General features: G+C 40.4%; 1 protein-coding gene across 4 annotated transcripts in view; it reads right to left on the reverse strand.

Annotated features, from left to right (window-relative positions):
* FER1L6 (fer-1 like family member 6) overlaps positions 1-15,832 on the reverse strand; it is a 215,154-nt gene that overhangs the window by 73,837 nt on the left and 125,485 nt on the right. For all 4 annotated transcript variants that reach the window (XM_075582218.1, XM_075582211.1, XM_075582212.1 and 1 more), the window contains exons 14-19: positions 15,635-15,755; positions 13,255-13,355; positions 12,410-12,500; positions 9,952-10,068; positions 4,889-5,041; positions 638-821 (exon numbers count right to left, since the gene is read on the reverse strand). In XM_075582218.1, coding sequence (XP_075438333.1) covers positions 638-821; positions 4,889-5,041; positions 9,952-10,068; positions 12,410-12,500; positions 13,255-13,355; positions 15,635-15,755 — 767 coding nt within the window. The remainder of the gene's footprint in view (positions 1-637; positions 822-4,888; positions 5,042-9,951; positions 10,069-12,409; positions 12,501-13,254; positions 13,356-15,634; positions 15,756-15,832) is intronic.

Raw genomic sequence — 15,832 nt, forward strand, 5'->3', positions numbered from 1 at the left:
GGCCTAGTCCGCTTTGGAGAAAATCTACACATTTAGTCCAGCTCTCTCCAGCCCATGGCATTTGTGTAACAGTATGTTTTGAATACATCTTTTTTTGGACTACCCCTTGCTGTATGCTGTCTCCTTTATTAGTTCACGGACTGGTAACTATGCAATATATATATATATATACAGCTGAACCCCCGTTATAACGCGGTCCTTGTGGGCCACAGAATGAGACCGCGTTATAACCAGGATCGCGTTAACATTTTGCCGCGCGACAGACGATCTCTCTCCTCTTTGCAGCTGTCAATAATTAATGTTAATACATTAATTAATATATTTTATATAAAACACATGCAGGGAACGAACTCAGGACCTTCCATATACTGGTACCTCTACACCACAGGCTTGGTGTTACAAGACTGACCCTATAAATAACAATACCTGTAACAATACCACGCTGGCAAAGAAAAGAAAACAAATAAAATAAAACAACTTTTGGATGTAGTGAATATGTAAAAAATGATGTCTGCCTCTTATCAACTTTATTGCAGGGAAACTCATTAAATGCCCAACAATTTAAATAAAGCTGAATAAGAATAAAGTAGATGGACTTGCGATTGCTGATAAAAGAGAGAGAGAGAGATGCTCTTACCTTTATAGACCAGATTTCCAGGTGGCGGAGGTCCATGGTGCCCTGAAGAAGCTGGGTGTGTTTCCACTTCATATCCTATTGGTAAATTTTCGAAGATAGCCTGGGAATACTTGCTGGAGCCCAGCCACATGTACACGTCTACTTTAGCTTGTACATTCCATCCAGGGGGCCGCTTTCCAGGAAGCTGGAGGAACCAACATAATGCCTAAGGTTTAATATACACCTTTATACCTTTACAGGAGAGTATGGAAGGTAGGCTGTTTTACATTGTGGCAAAAAAAAGTGTCACATTTAATAAATGTGCTTAATAAAGCCGAATAGAAAAAGTCACTGTAGCAGAACTTTATTTGATCTTTAAAAGTTTTAATGCAATTCAATATAAATAGTTTAATAAGGCTGTGCTTCCCTGGAAAGGTACTGTAGATATAATTATTCTTGTGTACTGTAGGTCATAATCATTATTTTCAGTAAAGTTGAGCACCCGTTTCTGATTTTTATTATTCCCTTAGGCAAACTCTGAATTCCCAACATTGATCCCCTATGTAAAGGTAGAGAGATATTAAACAATAAAAATGAAAACTGAAAAATATAGGTCAGCTCAAAATACCAAGAACATTCTTCACGGGGGAAAAAAAAAAGAGGCAAAATATTTCATATTGAATATGTAAAAAACGTATTCTTACAAACTGTATGTAATAAAACATAAGAAAAAACACTCATCTTGTTCACAAGGCTTTAATATAGACTGAGAAGTACTGTAGGTATTTTAAATCTCCTTAGGATCTCACGCTGTCTGTGTGTCAGTGCTGCACTGAGACACCAACTATCTATAAAGATAGGGTTTGCCAGGCGTCCCATATATACGGGATTGTACAGTACCTTATTTCATTGACTTGTCCCGGAAAGGTATTTCGGTATGCATATTTGTCCCATATTTTAGTGCCTTGATGGGAAAAGCCTGAACTTGAAATGACTAATGAAATCAGTTATAAAAACGGAACAGATTTCTACTTGAGTGTCATAGTTACCTTTCCCGGTAGATGTCGCCTAACTAAATTATTACAATGATAAAGTTAGGGCACTGCCTGGCCATCTCCTAATACTGTACCATGACATGCACCCCTATAGGTGTTTCTCAGTGCACGTCTTTCCTGCGCTGTCAAAAGCAGAGATGAAAAAAAAAAACAAAGGATGTAGCGGTCAATCAGAAGATATCACTCAGCTTGAAGCGTTGGCAAATCATTCATTATGACGTCACTTTCATATTGGATTTCTGCATCCATATAAAAACTTAAATGTGACAGCCCTATATAAAAATTACATTTTTTTTAATAACAATATTCAATAGGGAATCTGTTTTTTTCCCTGAAGAATATTTTTCAGCTGACCTTTATTTCTCAGTTTTTAGATTTATATGTATTTGTGCTCAGGTTTCTAGCTCCCATTTTCTTTCTTTTGGATAGTGTGTGTGTGTGTGTGTGTGTGTGTGTGTGTGTGTGTGTGTGTGTGTGTGTGTGTGTGTGTGTGTGTGTGTATATATATATATATATAAAACATACGTCACCGTTCGCACGGGAATCAGCAGACAGCACTCAGGTTAAGATTTGTAGAATATATATTGTAGAAAAGACACAAATCACCAAAGTTTCGGACCCACAAATGGGACCTTCCTACAGGGTAGTGTACACAGTACATATATATGCACTATGATTGGCTCACAGCAACACATGGCGTGGCAACAGCACAAAAATATAAATTTCTTGTATTTCCTCAGATCTTCCGCGCCAATGCTCACGGTCGTATAGCAACCTATAGCAATGTCAGGCTCACACAGGCAATTATCATTGATGCACCCGCGCACTATATTACAGGCCTTAGACAGGTCTGCATCCCTGCTTTTCGCCATTATCAGCTAGCATACATTTGCATGTCATTTCCCAGAATCCCTTGCTGCAGTGGAAGAACTGTATGCTAGTTGATAATGGTGAAAAGCAGGGTTGCAGACCTGTCTAGGACGTGAATGTGCTCACAAGTGATATTTTGTTATTGGCTATATGCTAACGGTGGAGTTCTTTGTCGCCTTTTTCACTCACGTAACATAAATAATGTGTATGATGCACACACACGCAATCCAAACTAGAGGTAATAGTTTAGGTGCACGGTGAGGGAAATACTATACAGGAGCACAGGAACCAGCACACTTTGGGCTGGATTCATCAAATGCCGATAACCTAATAATGCGAATTTATCTCTAAAAAAACGTGAGTTATTTTTATGGCGCAATGTTGTATCGCCAACAATATGACACCTTACTGTGGGTGCGTTTGATTCTAAAAAAAAAAACACAGACAGAATATAGCAAGTTTAAGTAAAAAAATCATATTCATCAAATGTAGATATTTTTAGAAAAGCTATTACTACTTGTATTAGCTCCTCTTTTTTATCAGCTACTAAACAGAGCTGCGCGCCTCTAATAGAGAATTGTAGCAAGGGGTCTCCGGAGTTGAACCGCATAAATTTTAGCCTCGGAGACCCCCTGCTTCCTGAGTTACAGGCCCTGGTATGGGTGCCGGTATCTCCCTGCATTGTTTAATTCTCCCGCGTCACGTGACCTGGACATTTAAACTTAGCGGCGAGCTCCGCGTCTTCGTCTCCATTTTACCGTTCTCGCAACTTTATAGACAAAATAAGTAAACTTACAGTTCCACTTCGCATCTTATTTAGGATCGCAGAAATATTGATGAATCAATGCTTATTCTTTCACTATTAACGCACCCTAAAAAAAATTTTGGCCCAGTTCCATAATATCTCCACTTTATCAACATTTGATGAATCCGGACCATACAGTAGTTACTTCAGTATAGTGGATGATTATGGATCAATGTCAAAACACATTCTGTACAGTACAGTATGCTTTGTATTACCCGAAGAGACAGGAAAAAGAATGAATTTGTACAAATGCAAATCGATAGCTCTAATAGGACGATGGGGGTCATTGTAAATAACAAACAGATGCTGGAACAATATTTTTGGGGCTATGTGTGCTAGCAAATGTGTGTGTGTGTATGTGTGTGTGTGTGCTAGCAAATGTGTGTGTGTGTGTGTGTGTGTGTGTGTGTGTGTGTGTGTGTGTGTGTGTGTGTGTGTGTGTGTGTGTGTGTGTGTGTGTGTGTGTGTGTTAATCTTGGAAGGAAGGAGAAAAAACTGGCGCACAGCCAAGAGTGGATCCCAAATGGTGTGTAAAAAAAATATTTTATTAATCCATCTTAAAAAGGAGGCATAGACCCTCCTACGCATTTCGTGTAATACAAAGTGTTGATAAAGTGTCTTGTATTACACGAAATGCGTAGGAGGGTCAATGCCTCCTTTTTAAGATGGATTAATAAAATAATTTTTTATATACCATTTGGGACCCACTCTTGGCTGTGCGCCAGTTTTTTCTCCTTCCTTCCAAGATTAACATCACTTCACTTGGCTGCACGCCCATCAGGATACAGAAGACAGGGGCATCTGTGAGTATTAAACTTCATTCTCAATCAACGCTTATTGTGAGTCCAGGAACCATCCCAATGAGGGTTTGATTGTGGTCAATGACTAGTTATCTTACCCTTCAGGGAACATTGGTCTGTCTGGGGACTTTACTACAGTATTTATTTCATTAATCCCCTGGTCCTATCCTGCTCATCTGTATATCATATATCATCTGACTGAAAGGATCCGGCGTTTGAGCGCTTTTGTCACTAAATGTTGGATTGTGTGTGTGTGTGTGTGTGTGTATGTGTGCTAGCAAATGTGTGTGTGTGTGTGTGTGTGTGTGTGTGTGTGTGTGTGTGTGTGTGTGTGTGTGTGTGTGTGTGTGTGTGTGTGTGTGTGTGTGTGTGTGTGTGTGTGTGTGTGTGTGTGTGTGTGTGTGTTTCCCTCCACCACTACCATGCCTGTTAAACTTTCTGTCTCCTATTTGTATGACTACAGTTTAAGAAACAATAATTTTTACACTGAATTTCCCCCCTCTTTTAATAAGATCAATGTAGTACAAAATACAACACAGACATGACGTATGAACTATAAAAGCACTACTGATCGTTAGAATCTATGCACAAAACCTAATAAATATCTGATCACGGACAGTAGGTTTCCTGCGGAAGCAAAGCGTTGCATTACCCTGTGTAATCACAGGACGGGTTAGCTCAGAAAGCCCTACCAATGTAACGACCCATCCAAGAACACGCAGGGCTCCACTGCGATACTTACTTTTAAGAACAGGGTTTTAATCTTCCCACAGTGATGCCCTTTCTCCTCTGACACGGGGGAGTAGAGAACATCTCTGGCTGGGATACGCACGTAAGCGACTCGTTTGTTATTGCTGAGCAGCCAGATGAACACATCAGGGACAGTATGTTGTGGCTATAAAAGTATGAAAGTAGAATGGAAGTATTCTTTCGGAAGAAGAGATATAAAAAAAATACAAGTATTCTTTGTACCGAAACCTCACAGTCCCAGTTTCTTTGTCAGTATTAATTGTTCAACCAAGTAATTTGCGTCAGGTGATCTGAATGGTTTTCATAAAGTTTAGAAACTAATTTACAGGGGAGATATTTTAATACAGTTCAGAAGTAAAAAAGGACATTTTAGAAGATCGGAGATTCAATACATTTCCTCATTCTTTTTTTTTTATATTCTCACTCTTGAGAACTGTCGGAGCAAAGGAGGGAGTAGGTAGTACACTACGATTCTTTTTAGTGGACCAACAAGTAGTTGATATGTTACAAGCTTTCGAACCCCTCATTGGGTATGGCAGAAATACAACACAATACACAGTGTATGTACAGTAAGAAAGGTATCTGGTTACACTGGATGTAGACAGGAAGTGGGAAATAAAATGAGGTAGAAACAGATAGCCTGGTGTGAAAATTAACAGTAGAAACTTACAGTAGAAATGCAAAGGCGGCCTAGTAATTAAGGAGATGTGAGGGGGGAATGTGTGGGGCAAGACAATGAATGTGAAAAAATATCTAACAAATAAAAACCACTATAACTATTTTATGTCTGGTGATCTATATAAAGAATGGTGTCAGGGAATAGTGCAAATGTGCATATATATACATGAAAGCGTGTAACATTTCAGCTGCTTGTTGGTCCGATAAAAGGGATCATACAGTACCACCTACTCAATCTCCCTCCTTTGTTACTACATAGAAGAAAGGACCAAGATTATGTATTTATTTATAAAAACGTTTTACCAGGAAGTAATACATTGAGAGTTTACCTCTTGTTTTCAAGTATGTCCTGGGCACAAAGTTATAATGACAAATACATGGTTACAAATACATAGTTGCAATGAGTGAAAAGGTTTATACATTATACTGTATACAAGACATTGCATGCACTGTTAAAAATAATATACAGTCATGTGAAAAAGAAAGTACATCCTCTTTGAATTACATGGTTTTACATATCAGGACATAATAACAATCACCTGTTCCTTAGCAGGTCTAAAAATTAGGTAAATACAACCTCAGATGAACAACAACACATGATATATACACGTGTCATTATTTATTTAACAAAAATAAAGCCAAAATGGAGAAGCTATGTGTGAAAAACTAAGGACACCCTTACTGCTTCCATAGGAATTAAGATGCTAAGTAGCAGACAGGTGCTGCTAATCAAATGCCCTTGATTAAATGATCATCAGCAAGTGTGAGCACCTCTATAAAAGCCAAAGTTTTAGCAGTTTGCTGGCCTGGAGCATTCAGGTGTGTGTTAACACAATGCCAAGGAGGAAAGGCATCAGCAATGATCTTAGAGAGGCAATTATTGCTGCCCATCAATCTGGGAAGGGTTATAAGGCCATTTCCAAACAATATAAAGTCCATCATTCTACAGTGAGAAAAATCATTCAAAAGTGGAAAACATTCAAGACAGTTGCTAATCTTCCCAGGAGTGGACATTGTCATGAGAGAATAGCACATATATACAATAACCGGGCCAGATTGAACAAGACTAGGATATAGTAAACTGAATGAGTTTATTTCCTATGAGCAGAACAGACAATATATCAAGCAAATAACATTACAGAAATATTTACACTTATTTACACTTACTGAGGTTGGACAAGGAGATATTTAGCCGAATAGCAGCTCCTTAGTTGTTATAGGTCACAACAAGCACAAGCAACCACCACAGGAATAAGGGGTGCACGCAACTATATAGACGCAGACCCCCATTCCTACCATGGCAGTTCAGTTATTGGTGAAGACAAATCTTGACCCAATCACAGGTTGCCAAGTAACGCAAAAATCTGGGTTTACCCAGCCCCTCATTAATACAACCCTCCCCTGTGGCTACATGGCCAGCCCATTTATAAAAAAACTATGACATGAGGCCTTCGTTGCCATCCTGTCTAGCAAAAAATGCTTTTTGGGCAGGGGTCTTTCATGTAGGGTGTCACTTTTGACAGGTGAAATGGTTATCACCTAGGTGTGAGACCTGGCTGCATATGCAATGAGGCTTCCAAGTGGCCTCCTTTGATTGTACAATTACATATCAAAGGGGCCATTTGGCATGCTTCCAAACTTATATCCAAAGTTATAGTAAAAACAGCGATAACATAACTATTTCTCCCATATTTTAAATCAGATTAACAATATCTATGCAACCTGTGTTCGTTGCATAGGAAAGCATATCCAAATTTCAGCCTTGTAGCACAAACACATACCAAATACACAGTTAACCCTCTCTCCATGTTAATACATAACATAGCAATTAATTCTACTGAAGCTGGGGGGTGCAGATCAACATATACACAATATGGTTAACCCTTTCCCTCCCGACATGATTTCTACACATACAGTAGCGACCAACTTTATTCTAACTTGGCTAGCTCCGCGAATTTCGGAATATCCCGGAGATGTGCGGTTTAGTGTCGTTTTTCGCCTGGGATGTATTGCGTTATCTCGCACCCGTGATTTAAGCATTTTATTCCCGCTGGCTGCAATACTGCAATGCCGTGTAAAAACGCATGGGGGCGTTTGCGAGCTGTTGTCTTTGAAGCCGAGAAATTCATGAATTGTAATGCAGTATATACTGTATATATACAGTATATACTGTATAACAACAACCCCTATAACCCCTAACATACACATACAGTACTGTATATGCACATCAATGATACTATAGGCCGTCCCCTGGCGAGATGTGTTTGCAGCAGAGAGAGAACCGCTGCTCTCTCTGCGCAAACATCGGCACATTAAAAATGATTTAAAATACATTTTTATTCATAGTGTAGATGTGCAGAGGGTCTCCGGAGCTGAACCGCGTTGGTTTCAGGTCCGGGGACCCCCTACTTCCCGAGATACAGGCCCCTTTATGAGGTGCCGGTATCCCTCTGCCTTTAAAGGTCCCGATCACATGACCGCGGCATGTAAACAAAGCAGAGGGATACCGGCACCCCCTAAAGGGGCCTGTATCTCGGGAAGCAGGGGGTCCCCAGAACTAAAACCAAAACGTTTCTGCTCCGGACTGTAGTGGATTCTTGCTTCCCTGCTATTAGCTGTTTAGCTGTATTTAGCCTACACTGTATGTTTGCTATCTATTTTCAGGGGTGTCAGATTTGACCAGTTATAGGGAAGGGAGGCTTAGGGAAGTACCTCTGGGACCTTTTGGACCAGGGGGAATGGGCCAGATGAAGAGGTAGTCCCTCGAAACGTTGCCCCCCTAGCGTACTTGCTATTCTCCATTTTGTGTGTATATTCCTTGTGTTTCATGTTTTTTTCCCCTTTTCCTTTCCCCCCCCCCCCCTCACTTTGTGACATGCCCCATTTGTGATACTGGTTTCTGCAAACACATTTGATTTATTTCTGGTTTGTTTTATTATTAAATGTTTATTCTGCATTACAACTGGTTTCATCATTTAGCCATTAGACAGTGAGTGCTGGTACTTACGTAGATTTGTTATGTCATGTGTTGCTGTTCATCTGAGGCTGTGTTTACCTAATTTTAAGACTTGCTAAGGAACAGATGATTGTTATTATGTCCTGATATGTAAAACCATGGAATTCAAAGAGGGTGTACTTTCTTTTTCATATGACTGTAGATTATAGGCGTATATAACAGTTACAGACCAGATTCAAGTTGGGACAGCTTTAGTTTTGAAAGAACTTAGACTGGTGGCAGACTTATGCAGACTTACGCTGAAACATGGCTGCCCACCCTTCTTTGCTTACTCTTTAGAACTAAAACATATGCAGGTGATTCATAGAAAAGATTGATTCTATGCTTTCTTATTTTTGCCATGAAATGAAAAGCATGATGCATTATTACAGGTTTGTTATTACATTGTAACCTTCACGTCCGTACATAAAAAGCACTCTTCTGCCATATGGCACCCTCTTGACTTATATAGGCTGTAAGGTGCCTCCCAGTATCGGAGGATGTCTTGTGGCAGAAGACTGCTTTGTAGATAGGGTCATAAGGGCCATATTATTCAACAAGAAACCTTCCGGTCCAATCACTTGGATGGGCTGCCTGTTACATGTCTTCTGGCGCCGCAAGTTGTCTTGTGGAATAGCAATTATAATTAACTATGGGTCCAAATCTTTATCAAGCCTTATTACTCAGTAGGGTTGCCAAGCACACCAGGTTCGCAGGACAGTTTGAGCCAGCCATTCCCTTTTCTGAACAGAAACAAACCCTAATACCGTCCTATTATACAAGTTCCAGGGGTGCTATGAGAAATAATAAAAATAGATTTGCCCATGTCCAGCATGGGTTCATTTGGCAGCCCTACTTTGAGCTGAACTTTTCGTCTTTTCACTCTTTCAATTTTGAGAGAAGATTGACTAAGTGTCGGTGTGGGATATCAAACCCCAACTCGATGTCCACAGTCATTCAAGACAAATGCAGTTAACACCAGATTGGGGTGTGATACCCCACATCAATGCTTACAGTAGTTTATCTCAGAGTTGGTGAGGACATTCATCATCTGCAAATAGTATGTATTTTCACTTCTTTTGATGATTTGTCTAAATACGCATACAGCTGTGACGTGTTCCACAGTATCTCAGATTTCCTATGTGCTGCAATTCCAGTACTTTACAATGCACCATGCTGGCATTTTAATGGACTCCATCTGTATTACAGTGTATGCTTGGGCCATTTGCAAAATCAGAATTATATTTGCATGTTTTGTTAGAAATGAATTCAATCACTTAGCTGGAGAGGTGATATCTATGCACTATTTAATGATCCCTTTCATATAGGAAAGCAGTGTGTACAGAATATATAAGACTCATTGATGTGAAGATTCTTCATACCTCGTCTACAAGAAATGTGATTCTATTCATGAAGTTCTGTATTTCCCGTGTCATTTCAATTACTGGCATCTTCTTCTTCTGTTGCAGAATTGTTTTTGCTTCACTTGACATTGCTTCCTGCACAGATTGTAAAAAAACGTTCATGACAAACTCAAACAGATAATGTTTTCATAATACTCTAAAACAGGGGTGGCCAACTCCAGTCCTCAAGTGCCACCAACAGGTCAGGTTTTCAGGATATCCCTGCTTCAGCACAGGTGGCACTGATTGAGCCACCTTTGCTGAAGCAGGGACATCCTTAAAATCTGACCTGTTGGTGGTCCCTGAGAACTGGAGTTGCCCACCCCTGCACTAAAGTATAAAAACCTTCAAACTGTACTATGTAACCATGCAACTGCATATGCAGAAGACAAAGTTATAGGTCTTAAGTCAGTGTGTACAGGAGTTCTCATACTGTAAGCATCTCGGCTCACTGGATCCACACAGGACCGATGAAGATGGAATGTGGGAGGCTAAAGGGGAATACAAAAACAGAAGATAAGGACCCCACTAGTGAGAGCACTCAACCTAAGAGTGAATGATATATTTGTATACTATTAAAACTAATTTATTTGGAGACGTACTCCAAAATTAAAATAAAGGGTTATAGTTCTATAAACTCTATAAAGGTTGGAAGCGGCCATCCTAACAACAGTAAAGCCTCATCCAAAAAGCACAATTTTTAAAAGCAAGCTGAATACCAAAAATAAAATTGTGCTCATTTGTGGTTAACCACAGTAGAACTTGGTGAGCAAGGAAACACTGTTGTCGAATATTGTAACAATCAACTTCTCTTTGTTGCTTATTTCTAAACTCGCAGTGATTAGTAGAAGTGTCTAGTAGGTAATGTACTGACTGTCTTTGTAGCTGAAGCACAGTATGTTAACCCCTTGATACTATAACTGTACACTTCCTTTGATCCTAGGACAATTCTTGAGTGAGTAAATGATGTACAGAGATGAGTAGATCAACCTCCTATTCCCTCAAAGCCTCGTTATCTAGTTAATTGAAATCCGAAGAATGTTTGTACTATAGTGTGTGCCACATAGACTCCCACCGTATCAAGCACGTTTAAGGCTGCGTCCACGCTAGCGCTGAGTGTGCGGCGCTTGCCGAGTTTAGTTTCTGCAATGTGAATTGTTACGTCCCCTCTCACGCGGCGCACCCAAGCACGGGCACTTACGCTCTCCCCAGCTTGGTGCTTGGGGAGACAAGGGAGTTTGACTTTGGAGCTCAGAGTAGGGTCATATGACCCTGCTCTGACCAATGGGGAGAGAGAGGCAGTGCTAAGTGGAGAGAGGTGGAAGCCTTAGGCTGAGCCCCGCTGGCACTGACTGGGCTCATGCTTGAGACTTGTGACGTCACCAACTCTTCAAGCATGAGCACTCGGCTGTCCGGCAATTTTTTTAGAGCAGGAGAGGGGGGCGTGGCTATTAAGGGAGGGGGCATGTCATTAGCTGGATCGTGTGTGTGTCCATTCTCTCCCCCTCTACCCTCTCGCTCCCCCATTCCCCAGCCCCCTTCCCCCCCTTCTCTCCTTTCTCTCATTCCCCCTTCACCTCTCTCCGCTCAGCCGCCCCCCCCCACAAGAATTAGTTCCAGAGACATCATCTGACTATTTTCTTCAATTACTGTATGATGGTGATAATGTCCAGTACACCATTGATTCTATGAGTTAATGAATCTATGCTTTGCAAATATCTTATGCTATAATTTTTTTATATTGATTATTAAAGGTGACATGTTTGAGAGCATTTATGGTGTACACTGGCTTCTTCTGTATACAATTATACTTTACCCTATCTTCACCTGGTTATACCCAATAACATCCACCTCTCTCTGCTCGTTCCCCCACCCCCTGCTCAGCCTACAGTATACTGCCTCTCTCTCCCTATTGGTCAGAGCAGGGTCATGTGACCCTGCTCTGAGCTCCAAAGTCAAATTCCCTTGTCTCCCCAAGCACCAAGCTTGGCAGAGCGTACAGGCCTGCGCATGAGCCCCCCCGTGAGCGTGGACGGCAAGGTAAAGATTTAAGGAGGTAAGCACGTCAAGCGCCAAGCGCGCTCAGTACCAGCCTAAGAAGAACTGCACTCTGGTCACTGTAAGTTGTGAACCGGCTTTTAAATCAGCCCAATGTACCACGTGGGATGGTAGTGCACACATTGTTTCTGCTTTTACCTTTCCAATTTTTCCAAGATCATGAAACAAAATCATCAGATTCCAATTAACTTACAGATTTCTACCCCATACTGTACATGTACAAATGTTTATTTTCTTGTGTCACACAAGCTTTAGCATGAACGGGTGCGCTCCTCACTCATGTCCCCTTCTTCCACTAGGCTGAAGGAAAATTGATAGGAAAACAATGGATGTCAGTAGTCTATATAGATCCTCTGCAACATCCAGGCATCTCCCTTACCAGCTCCTGATTGCAGAGAGTGACTCTTTTTTTGTCCAGTGCAGTAGTGTTTGTCTTTTTCTTTTTCCTTTCCGCTGCAGAGATGACAGCTCTGCGAATGCAAAACAGCAACTCGTCAGGGTGGCTTCTAACCCTTCATGCCAAGGTTAGAATACAGTAATCTGACAGCTAACCTACTCTTTAATAGTAAAACATAGAGCAACATAACTGCATATTGTCCCAATATAGTCCTAGGGTCCCAATATAGTCCTAGGGTCCCAATATAGTCCTAGTGTCCCACATTAAAGTAATCTTTTGCATAATAATTACACTGACGACTGCCTCTCATTAAAATGTTTTTTCAATATTATACCTTTTAATTGCTGACTCGTGTCACAAGAGAATTGAAAGGTTTCAGGAGCACGACCATTTCTTCTTCAAGTGGGAGCACTTGCCTGAAGACAAGGCGCTTGCAATGCTCTTGTAACATCAGTTAGCCATCGGAGGTCCACGCCGTCTTGATGCAGGTGCAGTGGATTTACCATTTAGATGTTCAACTCTGCTGGGGTACCCCAGGAGGGCAGGACTGTGGCTGAACTCATTCCCATAGAAAACGAGATGGGCTAAATCCCTACTTTCATAAACCCAATTGTCAGGATATGTGCACGAAACATGTTCGCCCTATTTTAGTTTCTTCTTCCCCCTCAATCAAATGTACAGTTCAGACAACGGCTAAAGTACAGGATGACATGCACCAACTTTTTACCTGAAAGTAACATAGTTTAGTGAAATAACGGCGCCACGTTGGATTGGTCTCATTCGGGATACTATCAAAGTTCACTCATCAAATAGGGTGGGATTAATACCTGCTCTGCTTTATAAATTCACTTAAGACATCTCTCATCTTTTCTTCTGGTGCCGCGTCCGAGATCTTGACAAGCTCCTTCATTTGTTCTAAACCCTCTCCCTAGAAATGAAGATAAAGCGTATAATGAAACGTTACAATATTTCCAAACGAGACATCCTTACGTCTTCCTAGCTGCATTTCACCCCAGGTTTCCAGCTATTCAAAGTGCCGTCACCATACACACGTCCTCAATGCCCTTTCTTCAATGAGCTCTGAGGTCATGTGTCGGAAACTTGCTATGTGCTCCCTTACATTTTATGCATAGATCTTAGGCACAGAAGTAATAGCCACCGGTTTCCGGTTTCCTTGCCTTAGATCTTCCAGATCTGTGGTGTTATTAAACTCTTCGCCTTGAGGATCTGTACTAAGTATAAGCAAGTCAAACAGCAAGTTTCATACATTTGGTGACAGTATACAAAAAATAAAACAACTTGCACTTTATCAGGGATTATGGTCATGCCTTGGAGGGGCTCACAGGCTTACAATGCTTTGGCCAACGTGTTAAACTAAATGACCCTTTTATTCAAGAGATATATACAGTAGGTATTTCACTGTGTATTGTTGCCATTGGATGGAGCACTGGGCTCTCTTTGTGTTTGTTTACACTTTATCAGGGACCCAGCTACTCTATCCCACACTGTATAATAACACTAAATACTACAATATGTTATATTATCATGTTTGTAGTGTCCTAAATCTCATGAACTTCTACTTCATTGCTGCGCTGGGTTGAGGAAGGAGTTACCCATAGTAATATTTAGGCTCACTGTGCAGAGAAATCGTTTCCCGACTCCTACAGCACTGAAGTGAATCATAAGATAGTTACTCCATTTTCCTGATGTAATTGCTCTGATAACAACAAATCTTTCTTGACAATCAACTTAATAAAAAATAGACTTGTGTAATTACTTTAGTCATTAATCATGTTCAATTGCCATTTATTCTTGACTATAAATACCTTAAATAATAATGTCAGGTAAATACTGAGTAATTACAATTTATTGCTGTAAAAGCATTTTATGTAACAGGTATATTTCCGGCCTTCCTTTTATTGTAGAATCATAGGTGTTCTGGCCATGCAAAAATGTTAGTTTACTGTAGGAGCGGCCAAGTCCCGTCCTCAAGGGCCACAAACAGGTCAGGTTTTAAGGATATCACTGCTTCAGCACAGGTGGTTAAATCAGCGGTTCAGTCATTGAGCCACTGACTGATCCACCTGTGCTGAAGCAGGGATATCCTTAAAACCTGACCTGGTGGTGGCCCTTGATGACTGCAGTCGGCCACCCTTTGTTTACTGTATTTAAAGAGCTGTAACTTTAGAGAGGCAGATGTATGAAATGATTTGTAACTTTACCATGAGAGATGGATCATTATTGATCTGTGACGGCAGCCATGTAAATACAGTAAGTTTGCCCTGTTATTATGTTTCAAATAGGTGGGATCAGAGAGAGATTCCATAACTGCAGGAGGTTAGTTTCCTTGAGAAGTTCATTCAACTGGTTACATGTAGTCTTTATCAGAAGTCATTTTACAAAACTTTTGTTTTTTTTATTTATATATATATATATATATATTACCAAAAAAATAAGGGAAAGAAAACAAAGATACGTAGGTGATCTGTGCTAACAATGTGCTGAAATGTAAAAATATGTCCTATTTAGGTTGGGGAATTTCAGGAAAGACAATGTAAGTCCAAAGTGTTTCTGGCCTAAAGAAGCCCTGGGCACATGGTTCCTGTAAAAACAGACTCATTCAATTCATAACATTGTCCACTAGGTGGCAGATTATGACCCCAATAAAAAAGGGAGAGATAGACAGGAGAGGGACCTTACTTCCACTTAGTCATAAAACAGAAGGATCCCTAAAAATTACTTCAAAGTTTGCACAAGGACTTCGTGCTTCATGGCAAACAATGTATACATATATATATATATATATATATATATATATATATATATATATATATATATATATATTGACACATACAGTAGAATATATACTTTCACAGTGGACAGATGGTTTGTTGCAGTGAGTCCCATTTAGTCTGCATATGTCTGCTTTCCCAGTTGTAATGGAAGAGAAGGACTCCTGTTTTGTTAACTTCATGGAAAGGATTAGGGTCATGCACCATGAGCGACCACCGGACCGAATGTTTGTAGCACTCCGTTCCTGCAGGCTTTATAGCAATAAACCTAATGTGTATGGCCATAGCTGTCTTGACAAGGTTCCCATACATGCTGGAAGTCCATGGTGTACAGTTACTGTGACTACATCTGTAACCAAGTCCATTAGTGTTAGATCGATACTGTGTGTACATAAATGTTTTAAAACAAACTCACAAGGTGATCCGCCATTTTCTGAAGGACGTTGGAAGAATACAGTCTAAAGGTCTGATCTCCCCAAGTACTTTTTACATAGACACAAGGTTTTTTTTCATAGTATGGCAAGTAGTGATAGTTCCTATAAGACAAAACAAACATGACATTTTTGGGTGTGGTTTGTGGAGGCATATTGCTCTGTCTTTTGCATTTAGAGAA

This window comes from Ascaphus truei, chromosome 2, assembly GCF_040206685.1.
Source record: "Ascaphus truei isolate aAscTru1 chromosome 2, aAscTru1.hap1, whole genome shotgun sequence".
Classification (NCBI taxonomy): domain Eukaryota; kingdom Metazoa; phylum Chordata; class Amphibia; order Anura; family Ascaphidae; genus Ascaphus; species Ascaphus truei.